General features: G+C 38.6%; 1 protein-coding gene across 5 annotated transcripts in view; it reads right to left on the bottom strand.

The window, feature by feature from the left end:
• N4BP2 (NEDD4 binding protein 2) overlaps nucleotides 1-17,123 on the bottom strand; it is a 37,838-nt gene extending 20,715 nt beyond the window's left edge. For 3 of the 5 annotated variants that reach the window (XR_016281284.1, XM_089525136.1, XM_089525139.1), the window contains exons 1-7: nucleotides 16,956-17,038; nucleotides 14,033-14,361; nucleotides 9,076-10,312; nucleotides 8,264-8,391; nucleotides 6,899-6,987; nucleotides 6,298-6,374; nucleotides 2,311-2,466 (exon numbers count right to left, since the gene is read on the bottom strand). Coding sequence is in view for 4 of the 5 variants with exons in the window: in XM_089525136.1 (XP_089381262.1) it covers nucleotides 2,311-2,466; nucleotides 6,298-6,374; nucleotides 6,899-6,987; nucleotides 8,264-8,391; nucleotides 9,076-10,312; nucleotides 14,033-14,252 (1,907 nt within the window). In the remaining variant the exon portion in view is untranslated. Of the gene's footprint in view, nucleotides 1-2,310; nucleotides 2,467-6,297; nucleotides 6,375-6,898; nucleotides 6,988-8,263; nucleotides 8,392-9,075; nucleotides 10,313-14,032; nucleotides 14,362-16,955; nucleotides 17,039-17,075 lie in introns of those variants that run through there. The other 2 variants (XM_089525137.1, XM_089525138.1) reach the window with 2 other exon arrangements.
• Between the last annotated feature and the right edge of the window lie 2,232 nt (nucleotides 17,124-19,355).

Raw genomic sequence — 19,355 nt, 5'->3', positions numbered from 1 at the left:
AAGTTTTCTGCTTGTCACTCTATCTCAGTGGTTCCCAACCTGTAGGTCGGGACCCCTTTGGGGGTCGAATGACCCTTTCATGGGGGTCACCTAAGACCATTGGAAAACACCTATTTAATTACAGTTATGAAGTAGCAATGAAAATAATTTCATGGGTTTGGGTCACCACAACGTGAGGAACTGTATTAAAGGGTCGTGGCCTTAGGAAGGTTGGGAACCACTGCTCTATCTATTCCTTTCAAATCTTTTGTGACAGTGACACGATTTTTGAGCGTTTATTGTTTGAATTATGTTTTTACAGTTTGAATTATGTTTGTATCATGTTTTACTGTCTGTTAGGGAGATGGCTGATAAAAACTGTTGTTAAACAAATGAATAATATTGTACATGAAAGCTGCTCTATATTTTTAGGGGGAAAAGCATCATATGCAAATAAAATGCATATTTTGCTTCTTCCACTGAAGTCCCATCTATCCCTCAGCCTAGCATTATCCAGACAGGGTGATGCACACCATTAACCTCAAACCGACATCAGGCAGATCAGTTGAGGATCTGGTAGATCCAGTCTGATCTTGGCCCAAAAGACCCTTAATCTGGTCTAAAAAGACTTAGCTATTTGCAGCCCTGTACACCCCTTGCTTGTCACCGCCGTTGCATTCTCTCTGACAGCCATGATGATGATGATGATGATGATGATGATGATGATGATGATAATAATAATTTATTTGTATCCCGCTCCTCTGAGAAAAATTGGAGTGGCTAACAAGTTAAAAATACAAAACATATCAAATCCCTAGAATCCTCTCCCCCTTAAAAAGGTATTAAATATGATAGAGAAATAATGACCATGGCCTGTGACATCAGAAGGGGTGCCTGACCAAATGAGTGTAGCCAGGCACCCCACATCTGCCCTTAGGGGTGCCTTCAGAATAGGTGAAATGGAAGGAAGAAGTAAGGGGTGTATGGTGGCAGATCCACAACACTGCAGTGACAGACTGGCATATGAACCTTTTGACATGCCAGCCCAGAGACTGACCCAGGTCAGAATTCAAGGCAGGGTAGCCTGGACTGGACCCATGGTATCCTGCCCATGTGCTTAGTAGATCCATGCAAATTGATAAATGTACGTAATAAGCAGAATTTCTGTCTCTGAAAACAACAACAGTTGGGCAACCTGCAATATGAAGTTTTAATCACATAATCATAAGAGATGGAAGAGACGCCATGGGGTCCAACACCCTGCTCATTCTAGGATCTCCAACTAGAACCATGATGGCGAACCAATGGCACGCATGCCCTCCCTGGCATGTAAAGCCATTTATGAGGGCACACAAAGATGGGTGGGTGGGTGGATAGGTGGGAAGAAGAGGAACAGGTACATGACGGTTCATCCTCTTCCCACCGCCTGCCTGGGTCCTCAGCTGAAGACCTGGGATGGCGAGGAAGGGGAACAGGTGTGCCCAGGCCCTAGCTGTCTCAGCTGAAGGTCCAGGCAGGCAGTGGGAGAGAAAAGAGGAACAGGTGTGTGCCTGTTCCTCCTATTCCCACCCTCCGCCCAGGTCCTCAGCTACCTCAGCTGAGGGCTTGGGCAGGTGGGTGGGGAGAAGAGGCAGCAGAAAACAAGCCTGCACCCTCCTTTTTGTCATATTTACATGCTTTCAAATGTTTTTTTTTATGGCTCACTTTTTTTATTTCATCATATACCAATATTTTCAAATATACGGTAAATAAATGTGTGGCATACATGCCACCTTCACAATAGGGCCATTGGTGGTCCTCCCAGGAATGTAAAATACAAGGTCCTGTGCCTGGCCTTCTTCTTTCTTATTCTTTTTCTCTCTAGGAACACAAATTCACACCTTCAAACTGAGGAAGCCCATACAAGCCTCCAAAAAGTGTATGTGCGCATAAAATATATACTTATAAAACCAGAATTCTTTAACAAAATATTGTTTTGTAATCATTAGAGGGATAAAGTTGTCTAGAAAAATAGGCAAGCTACATTCAACAGGGTATTTCTCCAAAAGAAAAAGAACAAGTCAGACAGTATTAATTGGGGAAAAAAATAATTTCAGAAATTAGTATTGACAGAGTGTATTAGATAAAAAAATGTTCTGGAACTGTAAACTGCAGGACATTTTTAAGTCCTTAAGTGCCATGAATAGGTACACTCTAATGTTTCATACTTCTCTAAAAATCAATGTTTTCATAAAATGCAATCTGAGGTGACTTTATGTGACAAAAGGTCTTAGATAAAACTTTTTGACATCCAATGTCATACATAAGGCTAAGGAAACATATTGATTTTACCCCTGTTCTTTTTTCTGATGAAGGACTTCATCACAGGTTGCACTTTTCAATTCATCGGGGATTGAAGAATTCAAAATTGAATTAACAGTCAGGCAACGTTCATACCGCTCCAACATTTTTTTAATTTTTTCTTTAGACACACCATGAATATTTCGCCTAAACATAAACAAAAAAATCCAAAACATTTGAGATCCTAACACCATAATAAAATCATATTTTACTTAACACATTTGAAACGTGTGAATAATTTATTTAGGTTAAGCTGATTTATGGGACATTACAATTGAAAAACAGGTACAGAATATTTACCTTACTGGCTTTATAAAGGTCCAAAACACGCTGCAGAAATAATCCAGTTTGAGACCACTTTAACTGCCATGACTCAATGCTAGGTAATTCTGGGAGCTGTAGTTCTGAGAGACATTTAGGCTTGTCTGTCAGAGAGCTCTGGTGCCATAATAAACTACAATTCCAAGGATTAGTAGTGTAGTGGAGTCTCCTTCCTTGAAGGTCTTTAAGCAGAGGCTAGATGGCCATCTGTCGGGGATGCTTTGATTTGGATTTCCTGCATGGCAGGGGGTTGGACTGGATGGCCCGTGCGGTCTCTTCCAACTCTATGATTCTATGATTCTATGATTCCCTAGTACTGAGCCAAGGCAATTAACGTGGTCTCAAACGGGATTATTTCTGCAAGTGTCTTTTGGACCTTTGTATAGAAAAGCAAATGAAGAAATGTGTTTTTATTTAAATTTAAATTTAATGGAATATTATTAAAACAAAAAATAAATACACAGCAACACAAAGAAGAGGGAGAAAAGAACATCAAATTACTACTTATGCCTACAGACCTAAATGAACACATACTTACACACAATAAACACACTAACCATAAAGACAATAAAGGACTTTCATCTTTCTTCTGCCACAGTCTTCTATCTTAACCTTCCACATTTCCTCTTCTCATATGAAGCTAAGCAATTAGATAAAAGTCTACCTTAACTTCTAACCCACAAACTACGATGTTTTGTTACAACTAACACACAATTCTTGAATTTATATATTTTAGTATCAACTACTAAAACCTATTACCTTTGTATTCCCTTCCCTCTGGTGTACATATTCTAAAAATAATTTCTATTCTTTCAAGAAACCATTTATAGATTTTTCCCCTAATCAGATGCATTAGTTTCTCCACAATTTTTTATTTTTTTATTTTTATATACCGCCCTTCATACATACATTTTCATCATTTCCCCCCACTATTCCCCCCCACTATTCATTGGTATTTGGAAATTGGGAGTCTCTTCCAATATTTTGCATATACTAATCTACCTACCAATACCATATACCACACAATCTTCCCATGTTCTTTTTCTGTTTTTTAGTTTTCATCACAAATTACTAAAGAGCTCTAGATTTTTTGTTGACAATTTTGATTTCAATATTTTCTGAATTTGTGATTTAATACAATCTCACACCTTTTTTTCCTTTTTCTCTTTTTTACACCTCCACCATATATGGGGAAATTATTTGATTTATTACATTTCCATTGTTTATTATTAGTTCCCTAATTTATGTATTATTCTCTTCTTTTTTATTATACTAATATGTCTGCATAGGTTAACCAACCATTTTCCAAAGTGGCTCCTTTATAATACACCATTTCTTCCACAGAGATCCAAAATTGAATTTTTTGAATGTTTTGCGCCTCAGACTTTCCCATAATTCAGCCTGTAGGAACTGCAACACATGTTTTATTCCCACATCATCCAGCATTACAACTTTCTCAGTACACCAAATCACAAAAGCTTTCCAGGTCCTATTGTAAATCTCTTTTGTTGCTTGTCTCCTTGAAGCCATAAGTGTCCACTACTTCTTTGGAATAACCACATCTCTCTAGGTCCTTCCTCTCAATTCCCATGCAGTCAGTTCCAACCAATCTGGGTTTGGATGATGAATTAAACTGTGACTCAATAAATTCTGTCTTTTTGGCAATCATGCTGGTTGCGCTACTGAAAAGAAATAACATTAACGGGAACCATGGTTGCCTTGGCCAATATGGTGCTATTAGCATTGAGTACATCCTTTCTCTTTGCACTTTTAGTAATACCTTTTGCATTATCTTTATGGGCGGAAAGAAATAACAGCACCCTTTCAGCCACTCAACCATTAGAGCATGGTAAGATTCTGTTCCTGAGCTTCCATCTATCAAAATATATCTTCTTAACCTACAATTCTTTTCTGATGCAAAAAGGTCCAGCTGAAACAGACTAAAAAGATCATCCAAATCCTTGAACACTTCTTTTTTTAATGTCCATTATCCTGGAGGAATCATGTTGAGACTAAGATCATCTGCTCACACATTTAGCTTTCCTCTCAAATATACTGCAGATTCGGAGCTGAGATGCTTCTCCACCCATTTAACAACTTGTTTGACGCTGTCATGAAAGTCACAGAAGAGACCCCCTTGATTGTTAATGTAGGCCCTTATTGTCATGTTGCCTGTTAGAATCTGTGCATGCTGACCCTTTACTAATATTGTGTCGTCACTTACTGCTAGCTTGACTGCCTTCAGCTCCAGGTAGCTTATATTGTCTATCATGCTCCATACTCCTTGTGTTGAGAAATGCTTGCAATGCACCCCTATCCTGTTAAGACGAACATCTGTTATCTGAATTTCTCCTTGAATCATCAAAGGCAGTCCCATGTTCAAATTATTGTCTGAGAGCCACCACTTTCTTATATGAAATGGTATCCTTACTGTCCAATGTTCCTTTCTTCCAATAGTTCATTCATATGGTATCAGAAGACTCTGTACACATCTGGAATAATATCTTCCCCAAGTAACTAGGTGTATGGTTGATATCAGAAGACCCATTCTTTTAACTAGTCACATTAAGTCTGCAGTTCTTGAAGATCTCAGCCATGGTGATTCTTTTTTCAACTTCAACTTCCTGATCTGTAGAAGGCGCAAGAAGCTGCTTTTGGTGTCCAATAGTGCTCTCAAATGTTTCAGCTTCCTCGTTGGCATTAGATGGTTCCTTTTGTAGTTTACTACAAATCCATAACGTTCCAAAGTCAGTCTCTTCTTGTTTAGGTAAAACATCTCTTAAATCTGCCTTTAGTAATATGGCGTTGAGATATGGGTACAACTGTATCCCCTTTTTATTTCAGGTAAGCAATCAATGGTATCAACATTTTGGTGAACACTCTGCAAAGGTGCAAGGCCAAAAGGTAATGCACTGAACTGATAATGGTCCCCTTCGTATTCGAACCTGAGAAATCTCCTGTCTGTTACTGCCACAAGAACATGAAGTTAAGCTTCCTTTAACTCTATTGAGACCATCAGATCCCGTTTGCAAATTGTCCTTTATTGTCTGATGTGTTTCCATCGTGAAAATCTGAGATATTTCAGATTCCCCCAGTGGCTATTTGAGTGGCATTTTTCTGTCTCACCCCTTGTCTGGCTCCTGATTGCTTTTGTTTTTCCCAGTACCTTTTATATTTTTCTCCACGCTCTTTCCTTTGGTCTCCTCCTTATGTTTCGTCTCCATCATTCCTAAACCTACTCTTTATTTTCAATTTCTGTTCTTAATTTATTGGAGAAGAGAGTCTCAGGTCTGGCTGGCAGGGCAGGTAAATAAAAATTGACAGAGAAGGAGGGAGTCTCAACGGTTACAATGGAAAAAAGCATTTTAGATTTCTGGTTGGCACGTGGGATAAAACCTAGACGTGGTGGATTGCTCTACCTGCTATCCTGAGAATTCCATAGCACTAAGCCATGGCAGTTAAAATAGTGTCTAGATTATTCTTGTAGTGCGGATGCAGCCTGAGAGTGTGGCAGAAATCCCCAGCATCTGAACTGACATATTTGGGTTCAGTAAAAGCTGCTCTTACTCTTACTGGGCTCCTTTCTAGCTGAGAATATGTCAATATTTCAACTACAAATGCTATAATTGAATTGTTAGCACTATTATTGTTATTTACCTTTCCAGTTCTTTTGGTTTAAACTTCCACCACGTATCTGGTTCACGAAATATAACTTTATATTTGTGTTGCTGTGACTAAATAAAAGTTAAAAAAAATAAATCAACACATCACTCTACATTTCCAAATTGTTAAGAATACAGTTAAAAAATGAATCAAATCTTATTTTAAAAAATATCTCACCAACCATTTATCTGCTTCTAAAAATGCTGTTTTCCCAGAACTATACAATATAAATACCCTTAACATAAACATATACAATATGTCTATGCATGTTATGATTGTTCATATATATATGGCTTGTCCTGCCAACTGTTTCCAGAACCTAACTATAGACTGCAACCTAATGAACATTTATTTGGGTATATGCCCTACTGGATTCATTGGAGTGGCTGTTTCTCTTACTGTTAGGTATCCTGGGATTCATTTAGTGGGTCTTGACTTTATGCTCCCCGACAACCATTAGGCCATCCCTGATCCTCCAATAAGTATAATCACACATAGAGGATATGTGCCTAAAATACACCATGCCATCTACTACTGCACACAGAAAAAGTTAACAGGTTTTCAGGTTCAACATCCCTAAAGATGGAATACTAACCAAGGCAACATAAGGCTTCATTTCCCAAGCCTGAGTGTTCGTGTTGTCTATTATTATAGGAGTGATCCTTTTTTCAAACGCTTCTTTGGCTGAAAAATATATCAGTAAGTTAAAGACGTTATTACAAAATCAGTATTTTGTTAGATCCTATTTAAAAGGCAATCATAAAAGGATAACCTCAAGCTTTATGATGTGTGAGGTATGTGTCACATGTGTAAAAAGACACATGTGTAGTGGTTTGAGTGTTGGACTATGACTCTGGAGACCAGGGTTGAATTCCCCGCTCGGGCATGGAAACCCTTGGCTGACGTTGGGCAAGTCACATGCTCTCAGCCCCAGGGGAAGGCAATGGCAAACCTGCTCTGAACAAATCTTGCCAAGAACACCCCATGATAGGTTTGCCTTATTGTCAAGGGAACTATCCTGGGTGTGGAGGTGTGTCAACCAGTCCCAGATGGGGTTACACTCCCCCTAAAAGATTATGTTGACAGGATAGGGATGCTTCTAGAGCTGTTGCTCCAAAGGACAGCTCAGACAGATGCAAAAGCGAGGAGTGCTCACTATCAGCTTTGGCTGTTACATCAGCTACACTTCTACCTAGACCTGCAGGACCTAAAGATGGTAGTAACGTCAAAGATGGACTTTTCACATGTGCTGTACGTTGGGCTACATCTATACCAAGTTCAGAAACTTCACTCAAAACACGGCAGCCAGACTGCTTACTGGGACATCCAGGAGTGATCATATTACACTAATATTAAAATTACTCCACTGGCTGCCAATTAGTTTCTGGACAAGGTACAAAGTGTTGGTTATCACCTTTAAGGCCCTACATGGTTTCGGTCCAGGTTACCTACAGGATCACCTCCTCCCATATAATCTGCCCCGTACAGGTCTTCTGCTGGACATTTACTCCAATCAGCCAGGACTAGGTTGGCAACTATCAACCAGAGGTCATTTTCTTCAGCAGCCACTATACTGTGGAATGACCTGGCAGGAGAAATATAACATCTGACTATGCTGTCCGAATTTAAAACAACATTGAAGACCAGTCTCTTCCAGCAGGCTTACCCAGATGATTTTTAAATTGTGAATTTAGATGATGAATTTTACATGTGGATTGTTTTAAAATGTATTATGTCTTATTTGTCCTTTAAAACTGTTGCATGTTTTAATTAAAGTATTTTAATTGATGTTGTTCACTGTTAATTTGTTGTTCCTCCATGGGGAGAGATGGACCAGACACAAATGTTGTTTATAGAAAGTTCTATACCATGTTTATGCAACTGTTCTTCAACTATATCTACAATATCTACAACCATTCTACTACTGCATCTGTACCTACTACCGCATATCCACACCTACCTCGTTTTCGATTCCATTCATGTGCTTCTGCTAAACAATCAGCATCAAACTGGTACTCCCCATTTTTTTGGTAAAAATAATCATCTGTACTCAGGATGATTCCATCAGGATTATCTTCAAGCAGAGCCCTATGTGAAATCATGGGAAGAAATTTATATATATATATATATATATATATATATATATTCAAAACAAGTTTTCTTTACGCTTGCACGTATGTATGTATGTACATGCATACACACTCTCTTACTTTTAGCTTTCAGATTAAAGAGATGGTTCTTGTGAAGATGAACTGATTTTTTTAACAATGGTAATATCGCTGATTAAAACAGGACTTGTGCTCTTTGTAACACTCAGTGTTTCTGCTTTGTAAGATAACTAGAGGGAAGCTAGTAATCTAACTACTGCTGCCCTTCCAAGGTCATACAAAACAGTGCAAGATCTCAGCCTGCCAAAACTAAATTGGCTGTATATTTTTGTGTTAAACACAGAGATCAGAAGTCTGGGCTCCCTACCATCACCATCTGCAACTCCCTTATCCAGATCAATTCTTTGCCCCTATCCAGAGTTAACCATGATTTTGCAGGTGAGCACTGATACAAAATTAAGTAGATTAAGTAAATTAAGTAGACCTCAAACAGTGGCTTGAAGTCAATCTGTAAATTATGGTTACAAAGAAACCAGACTTGTATGTGTTTATACTTAATTCAAAGCCTGGAGGGGGAAGAGGGGGGAAGGGGAGAGGAGGGGAGGGAGAGAGAGGGAGAGATAGATAGAAATATCCCATTATATAACATAAACAAGTAACCTACCTTGCCAAGTATGATTTGCCAGACCCTGGAACCCCTCTAAGAAGAACAAGGACATGGCCTGCAAAAATAGTCTTTCTTCTCACCGAATGGCAACCAGGAAGCTGGTGTCTTTGAGAGAAGTTCATTTTTTGACTTCCATCTTTATTTTCCAAAACCTCTGGCACATAAGAGCTGCCCCAGGACTGTGGAAATGCTTGGGAGGAACATATTTTTCTAAGACTCCTGAAATCTGAAGCAGGCCTCCACTTCCCAGGGCTGATCGCAACTGGAGTTACAAAGCTGTGACTTGTAGTTTGAGGATAAAATGAAGGATAAAAAATAGGCTCCCATGAATGCTTCTGAACCACAGAAAATTCTGAATTCCATGGCTGCTGAGATGGGTCAACATTTGTAAAAGGTGTTAATGTTAAACTGGATCCCGCACATAGATCAGGCACAGCAGTATTTTTAGGACTGTGATATGTAGCGTTTGCATGTTCCTGATTTTCAGTACTCTGTGAATTAAAACTGTCTAATGTACCTGTTTCACATTCACCAAGTCCCTGGCACTGTTGGGTTGGTATTCCATTTACAGTTGTAAGGTCCAAAAAAACATTGTGTGTTTGAGATGGGTCAGTATCAGACACTTCCATGTTGGCTAGGGTAATATCTTCTGGCACTGCACCACTGTCAAGTACTACTGCAGGCAAACTATACCTCTCAGGGACTGGTGCAAAGATATCTGTCTCATCTAATGGGCCATCCTTTGTCTGAACACTTGATTTTCTACAAATCAATTCAGAGGATTTGTAGTAATCTGGATTTAACAAAGCAAACGTGCTTTCCAATTTTTCACTGTCTGTTTCCATTTGTTGTGAAGAAAGCGTGGCATTATAACCCGAAATGGATTCTGCATTCTGAGATGACTCCTTAACACAGTCAGAACTATTATAATAAAAGGCCAGAGAAAGATTACCTGAGATGTGGTTATTTTCTGAATCTTTCATTTCACTATCTACATTATGTTCCTCCAAAGAATTATGTAGCAAGTAAAATAGTTCTTCAGATGACAAAGACTTTTCAGATTCTTTACTAGAGCTCACAGTTTTTATTGCAGTAGAACTTTGGCCCTCTGTTTCAGAGCATAGCTGATTTTCACCAACCAGCGATGTAGATATGGAATCAAAACCTGAGACTTCAGATGTTATTTCCTTTGCAGCTGTGGACAACTCCAGTAGATAATCCATTGTGTCTTCCACTATCAAACAAAGAAAGATCAATGTTGTGGGAAGTTATACTACACTTATTATGCAGAAAAACATTAGGAACACTACAGAAAATAGACATGATATCTTCTATGTTCTTTTGAAGGTTACCTGGCTCTCCAAATATCCTGCAGCTTCTGAGTAAATGTCTTTTTGCCCATTCTACAACCAAAAAAAAGTTGAAGACTGACAGATGAAGTGTTTCAGTCACAGAAGGGGCAAAGAACAGTGCTTTGAGATAACTGTGGCCTGTTACAGACTGTCAAAATAAAGCTGCTTCGGGTCTCTTTGGAGGTATGCTATTTAAATGATGCATGGTCGCACCAAAGCCACACTCCATTCCAAAGCACTGGAGTGCAACTTTTGGTGCAGCTTCCGGATTCTTACGATGTATGCATCATTTAAATAGCATATCTCCAAAGAGACCCGAAGCAGCTTTATTTTGGCAGTCTGTAACAGGCCTGAGGCAATTTGTCTATTTGAGGACTATTATAAAGTCCATACAGACAGACCAAAATAAAGCTGCTTCGGGGTCACTTTGGGGGTATGCTGTTTAAATGACACACGCATCTTAAGAGGCCAGAAGCCGTGCCAAAACTGTGCTCCAGTCAATAGGACTGGAGTGTAGCTTTTGCATGACTTCTGGCTTCTTAGGATGTATGCATCATTTAAACAGCATACCTCCAAAATGACCCGAAACAGCTTTATTTTGGCCTGTCTGTACAGGCTCATAATCTACTTTTTGATACTGATTAAAAAGTAATGCCTGCATTCAGCACATGATTACAAAGATTGTACTGATTCAAATGAAAATAATGAATATGGAACTCAATGCTGAATTCAGAGCATATATCCTAAATAAAATCAAAAGATGAGGTGAGGTATTAGTAAATAAAATGACAATATATTTTTTCTACTCTTTTAAAACCTTTATGTTCTCTGGAGATAAAGTTCTAAATATAACTTCAAAAGAGGAAGTAGTAAAGAAAGACGAAGATGCTTAAGAGGTGCTACCATAACAATCTAAACCCAAATCCTGAGTGTGAAGGACAATATAGCATGTACTGAATAAATGAAAAAAATGTAGTTAATAAATATCACAAAGAAGAAACAAAGAAGTCAATTATAGCAGTGAGTAAAGCCTTTCAACAAAATAAGCAAGATGAATTGTAAATTTTAGGAAAGAGTGTTGACTGCAAAATGTCACTGAGATAAGTAGTAGTCGGGTATGCATGCACAAATGAACAGAAAACACAATACAGTGCCCTCTGACCTGGAATAACCTTCACTGATAATATTTGCATGCATACTCTACTACTTATCTCCAAGAGTTAATAGGTATGCTTAATTGCTGATCTAAAGGGAGTGTTACACTGATAACATTTGTGACTTCTACACAGGGAAATGTGATTAAAAAAATTGAAAAAAATGTCACTGAGAACACAGATCACTCACATACTAAGAACTGCTATTGTGTGTGACACTTCTGAAAGCCATCAAAGATATGGATCTTAGAAGAATGGTGGTGGTTTTAGCTATTTCTCCAGTGAAAAAATGAAGACTGACATAGCTCTTAGTACTAACAATACAAAACAGAGCCTAGAATGTGCATTTGGTAAAAAATCAGTACCACCATCCGATAGCATACACTTTTATGCAGCATACCATATACTTTTATAGTATACAGTTCTTGTCTGGTATAGGAGTTTGCCAGAAGATAGGACTCTCTGGTTTCTATTACAGACTCTCTGGGCTTTCCATGGAATCAACCTTGTAATTAACTCTTTCACATGACTATTTTAATAAATACTCTGTGCTTTAACATACACAAAACACACAGACCTCATCAGGTATGCAAATGTTATAATGGCAATAGCTTTCAATGTCTGCAGACTTTTTCTTAAATCTAAATGGCATAAGGGGAATGTATGTTGTTGAGCTGTCATGTTTTAATAACTCTAATTTAAAACATTTATACTACTTTCAATAACTTCCAACTATAGTTTCGAATCTAATGCAAGCCTAGTATCCCTTATCTGAAATACATGGAACCAAAGTGTTTCTGATCCTATTTTATTTTTTGGACTTTGGAATACTTGCACATATTTTGGAATATTTGCATATTTGGGGATCCCACCACCCACCCACATCCGCCTTGTAAATGAAAAGCAGGACCATTGCAGCCAGCACCTCAAAGACGGAAGCAAGTGGCTGACAGGCTCCCTGGAGGTGGGGCTTACTGCCACTTCTGCTGCTGTTCTACACCATTAAATATAAATATAAGCACTCTGCACAGATCACAAATTACTCATACTAATTACAAATATCAAATATCAAAAATAATAGTGAAACTCAAGAAGAAAACCAAACCAGTTATCATATCAAACTATGATCTAAATAATATCTCAATAGGATTTATTAACAATATAAGGAACAGATTTTTACTACTAAGCATAATAGACCGAGGACCAGAAGAACTATGGTATGAAGCCAGGGACATAATAAAAGAAGAATGCAGACAGACACTTTCAACAGACAAAAAAAGAGAAGAAACCATGAATGACAGATAAAATTCTACAAGCAATAAAGAAGAGAAGCAAAACAAACTAAGAACTATGAATACAACAGTACAATGGCTAGCGTGAAAAAACAAAGAAAACTACTACAATGACTAATGCAGAGATATAAAGACAAACAACAAAAAGGGAAGAACGAGAGACCTATTCCACAAGTTCTGGAAAATCAAATGAAAGTTCAAACCAAGGATCAGGACGCTCTATGACAATAAAAACAACACAATTCAAGACTAGGAAGGAATAAAAAGATACTGCGTGCAATACACAGAAGAGTTATATAAAATGTAAAGTTGAAGGCTTTCATGGCCGGCATCCATAGTTTTTTGTGGGTTTTTCGGGCTATGTGGCCATGTTCTAGCAGAGTTTCTTTCTGACGTTTCGCCAGCATCTGTGGCTGGCATTGTAAGAGAATGAGAAATGAGAATGATATCAAAGTTATATATGAGAAAGAGTTATATATGACAAAAATGAAGGACACGTAGAACAAAGAGCCATATGAAGATGAACCCCAAATTCTAAAAAGTGAGGTGGAAGCTGCAATGAGGGAAATGGTGAAAAACAAATCACCAGGAACAGATGATATTCCAATTGAACTACTGCAATCCACATTGACAGTCAATTCTAGTATTATGGGTATGAGCTTGCAGGAACTAAGCAGAGCTGTGAAAGACAGGGAGTCTTAGAGATGTCTCATACATAGGGTTGCCATGGGTTGAGATTGACTCAAGGGCAATTAAGAACAATAAAAAATAAGCACTTCAGCATCTGCCACCCATCACATGAGGTCAGATGTGGAATTTTCCATTTGTGACATCACATCAGCACTCAAAAAGTTCTGGATTTTGGAGCATTTCAGATTAGGAATGCTCACCATGTATTCAAGTCACACAAGTGTGAACTGACTGATCATCCAATCTTTCAGGACAAACACTTTTTGCTGAAAGGAGAACCAGTGAGATATTTATACACCACTTAAAAGTAATACAGTAATCTGTTTTGGGGGAAATTTTTTTTTTTTACAAAACAAAAGTAAAACACTCACAATGAATTGGATCTTAATTAAGGGTTTCCCCCCCTGAAAAATCACATCACCGTATTAAACACACAGGTTGATACAAATGATAGAATTTAGTTTACCTCGGAAATCACATTCAGACAGCACCATGTAAATGACAGTGGGATCCAAGTCAGAAAATATTTCTGAAAGATTACTGATGAGCTCCTCTTTCTTGATTCCATGTGGCATTCGTAACATTGCTTGATCTACTGTTGAGGGCATAAAGCCAGCTGGAACTGTCTCTGAGTTTTTGATCTTTTTCGATGGACTCACACTTAGATTTTTCTTTTTCTTTGGCATTTTCCTTCTCAAAATAATCTTTTGTGTGTGGGTTTTTTATCACATGACGATAGTTATGTCAAGAGCAAAAGAAAGGCATTTTTATAGACCATATATCCAGATAAAAAACCTATAGTGGAGAGAGCGTACAAGTATCTTAAAACATGGAATCATGATTTACTTTTTACAAGACTTTATTTTACAGACAGTGCCTAATGACAATTCTAGAGATAATACACATAGAATCAGAGTTGGAAGAGATCACAGGGGCCTTCCAGTCCAACCCCCGCCATGCAAGAACTCACAATCAAAGCACCCCTGACAGCCTCTGTTTAAAAACCTCAAAGGAGACTCCATCACACTTTGAGGGAGTGTGTTCCACTGTCAAAAAGCTCTTACCATCAGGAAGTTCCTCCTAATGTTTAGATGGAATCTCTTTTCCTGTAGCTTGCATCCAATGTTCCGTGTCCTATTCTCCAGAGCAGCAGAAAACAAGCTTGCTCCATCCTCAATATGACATCCCTTCAATTACTTAAACAGGATCATCATATCACCTCTTAAACCTCTCTTCTCCAGGCTAAACATACCCAGCTCCCTAAGTCTCTCCTCACAGGGCATAGGCTCCAGACCCTTCAACATTTTGGTCACCCTCCTCTGGACACGCTCCAGCTTGTTAACATCCTTATTAACATGATTCACTGCATACAGAACAAATACTCAGAGATAACATTTTCAAGGTAAATTATCAGGGATCTTTCTCAACAAATTTGTGATTAAGGGCCAGGTTCAGAAGTCTCATACAGTAGACCCACCCCTTACACAGGGGATCTGTTCAGGACTCTCCTGTGTAAGGGAAATTGATTGTATGCTCAACTCCCATGCAAAATAATGGGGTGCGCTCCCGCAGCACACCGTGGTGTGTGCACCATGGACATACACCCCATTGTTTTGACTGGGGCTTGCCTTCCGCATGAACTCAAGTCCGCGCAAGGCAAGCCCACGGAAGGGGCGGGCCAACTGTATTTCTAGTAGTTTCCCCAAAGCTTGGCACACCTTGAATAATTTATAAATTGGTGCCTCACAATCATTTTTTTCAAAGTTAGGAGAACATGCTGCCACTGTCCATTCAGAATTTAAGAAAATATAGATAATTATCCTATTCTCTATCAAAGCTTGGTCATCTTCTTTAAAATACAAATCTTTCCCCACATCTCATTTACACCCTATCAGTTATTTTGCTCATTTGCACATCTATTTTAAATCATTTTATCTAAATTGGAAATATTTCAAAGCCACCAAAAAAAAACTGACAAGGTAAGAGATAGTAAAAAATAAAAATAACTAGCACTACACAATTCAATATGGAGTCACAGACAATAAGCAAAAAACAACTTGTTTTATCTTTAGTTTCAGTGATCCACTTGAGATGCAACTACACACTAGCAGGGAAGGAAAAGCCAGCTTTTGCTGGGCAAAAAAGGAGTGGATCTTTGCCGCTGGCTTCAAGGTGAATTGGGTCCACAGCATGTGTTTGCCGTGGCCCCAATCCATCTTCAGAAGGGGCAACTTCAAGCCACCCCTTCAGGGCCACCTGTTTCCCCCCCCCCCCAACTTACCTTATGTCAGCAGTTTAACTTTCTTTTGCTCAAGTGTAATTATTACCTTCATTTTTACTCACTCACTCCCTGCATTATTATCTGTTCAATTTCAGACTGAGAAAAATGATTCATTACAGTGCATCTGCGTCATACGTGGGTGCCTTTTACACAGCTTTCAGCTTATGCTGAAAGCCATATGACAAAAACAAAATGGTGTGTCAAGCCACATGCACAAAGCCCATTATTGTCAATGGGGCTCGAGCATACATGCTATTTGCTTTACGCAGGGGGAGGGGTGTCCGGAACGGAACCCTGCGTAAAGCAAGGGCGCACTGTACTAGCTGGATGTTTTCTTTAACTAATGTATGTGAGTCTGTGGGCACAGATAATTTATCATATTATGTTTTGACAACTTGCACTTTTGACTGAATGAGAAGCACAAGATTTTGTAACACAGAAGCAAACTTATTCTTCATTTGTCAGTCTATTCCTCTGAATACTAGGTTTTATTAATGCTTGCCTCCTTAGAATAACTAGAACTTCATATTCTGTATTTAACACATCTAACATGATTAATTGCAGTACAACAGCCCACACAACTATGGAGAAATCTGTTGGTGTGTGTACATACATTATACATATGAAGTGGAAAATTTTCAATGGAAAAATGTACCATCAGATTTTCCCCCCGGATATATGACATAAACTCAAGTACAAAGTACCACATACAGCAAGGGTGGACAATTTCAAAACATTTGGGGGCCAACTGCCCAACCCCATCTCAAAACCTGCCACCCACTCCCACAAAGAAAACAAAATTACATTTTATTTCAAAACCAGAAATTACTGAAAGTTTACTTTCCAAAGATTTTTGAAGAAGAAAAAACGCCCATCCAGGGCCATATACTTGGCTCTAGTGGAAGGTCACTGCTCCTCAGAGCATTTTTGACCCTATATTATTTGGATGGCATGATGGTCCATAGAATGCATGAATTGTGGCCCAATATACATGGTGCACAGAAGAAAAGGGTGCTGAACAAATATGACACTGTATGCTTGAGGCATTAAGCACAAACTTTGTGATAGTCAAACACAGTATAAAAGAAGGGCGCAAATATTTACTCACTTTGACCAAAAAGGATTCAGTAGCGCCTTCTTCTCCACATTTCATCTGCTTCTGATTGATTAATTGCCGAAGCAAAATACACAGGGTACAAACTTTACAGTATCTACTTCAGACAACCACCTTGTTTGTATCTCCTCCTGAGCAACCAGTCTGGATTTTTTTTCATTTGTTTAGCCTGATGGTGATATTCATGAACCTATAAGAAAAATAAGCAAAGATTAACATATCATATAAAATCAGCATCTTCATTTACTTGTCCAGAGTTCATAATCTAACTGTTACTCACTGCTCACTTCTAAATACCCTAAAGGCTACAAACCAAGAATTTTTCATTTCAGTAGAAGAATGTATACAGTGGACCCTTGGTATCTGCTGAGGATCCCCTGTAGATTAAAAAAAACCCATGGATGCTCATATACAATGACACAGTAAAATGGTAACTCTTATATAAAATGGTAAAATCCAGGTTTGCTTATTGGAACTTATTTTTATTTATTAATTTATTTATTTACGGTATTTATACCCTGCCCTTCAGCCCTAAAGGCTCTCAGAGTGGCTAATTTTATATATTTATATATTTGGAGGAATGTTTTCAAGCTGTGGATGCTTGAATCCATGGATAAAAAATCCGCAGATACGGAGGGCCAACTGTGCTACGGTATGAACTTTCAAGAAACCATCACACACAAACTATTTCTATACATTTTTCTACTCCAATGGTTACATTTAGGTCTCCATCTCCTTTTGGTCAAACATTCTCATTTAAAAAACCCTGTGGTGTTGATCATTGAAACAGCATCCAACTCTTTTTTCAAAGAATTCAAACTGGCTTTTCGACTCTTAGTAGAGGGGCATATGGGTAGCTGTTACAAGAAATGGTTGAAAAGAAATTTACATCTGAAGTCAAATCACATTTATCTCTACTGTTTTTCATTTCCCATAAAATCTTAGAAATTCTTCCCAGTCTTCTATAAAATAAGAGAAGCCTCCCAGTCTCTCTGTCTGATGCGGAATCAGGGCGGCTGGCTCCCGTACATGGTCAGGCACCTTGTTTCTGTGTCAGATGGAGCAACTGGGGGGCTTCTCAGATGGATCGCTTGCTGGAAAGGCAAGGAGCATTAGGGGGTGCTGTGTGAACAGCCTGGTTTTGCCACAGAGTTTCTTAGAAATTCTGCACAAAACCAGAGCTATTTTATCCCAGGATAAAGGCTCTGCACAAGCAGAATTGGGGCCAATCCCGCCACTGGTGTTTTGGCCTGTATCGTGTAAATTAGGCAACACAAGGCCAGGGGGAAGCCAGGCCATTTGGCCCCTGCAGACAATCCCCTTGACTTAAGAAATTTGTCTTTAATTCCTCCTTTCCTAATGGAAACAATTCCAAAGAATCTCAAACTATTATGAAATTGCTATCAAATCTATCATTGAGTCAATGGAGAAAGAAAATGTAGTTCTTAATTATTATGAAGAACTTTTTCATTCTTATGTTAATTGCAATATTATTGCATCTCTCTCACATCCCTATTAGAACCATAGAGTTGGAAGAGACCACAAGGGCCATTCAGTTCAACCCCCTGCCATGCAGGAAATCTCAATCAAAGCATCCCCGACAGATGGCCATCCAGCCTCTGTTTAAAGACCTCCAAGGAGCGAGACTCTACTACACTCTGAGGGAGTTTGTTCCACTGTCCAACAGCCCTTACTGTCAGGAAGTTCCTCCTAATGTGGAGCTGGAATCTCTTTTCCTGTAGCTTACATCCAGTGCCATGTTCAAATCTCTGGAGCAGCAGAAAACAAGCTTGCTCCATCTTCAATGTGACACCCCTTCAAATACTTAAACAGGGTTATCTATCACATCACCCCTTAACCACCTTTCTCCAGGCTAAACATTCTCATGTGGATTTTCAGAGAGACTTTCTTATGAGATATTTTACTTAACCTTTTGGTGTATTTTTATGCCAATACATATGTGTATGTGTGAATACAAACACACTGTAAAACAACAAAAATAGAAATAATATTGCTATGACCAACAGCAGGGTAGACTAAAGCATAATTATGTGTGCCACAGGCATTTGTGTTCTATATGAGTGTTTCCTGGGCAGTCAACACTGGTTCAGCAACTGTGAATGATTAAAGTCTCAAGTAACAGACAACAACAACAACAACAACAACAACAACATATATGTGCCCTGACTGGATTGCATCTCCATATTCAGTATCCATTGGTAATTAAGAATATTTCTGTTGTAATTACCTGCCATATTGCTGTGGTGAAAATACCAGCGAAACTAAAACAAATATTTGTCATGCTAAAGATGCTCTTAGGAAAGAGGAAACACCTTAAAGATTCAGCACTAAAGTATGTTGTACAATTTGAGAGAGTTCACATTACAACACGGT

Source organism: Sceloporus occidentalis, unplaced genomic scaffold (genome assembly GCF_023333645.1).
Source record: "Sceloporus occidentalis isolate IW3139 unplaced genomic scaffold, rSceOcc1.0.p SCAF_5, whole genome shotgun sequence".
Lineage (NCBI taxonomy): Eukaryota > Metazoa > Chordata > Lepidosauria > Squamata > Phrynosomatidae > Sceloporus > Sceloporus occidentalis.
The sequence above is the reverse complement of the archived record's forward strand: the minus strand, read 5'-3'. Positions and strand labels throughout refer to the sequence as shown.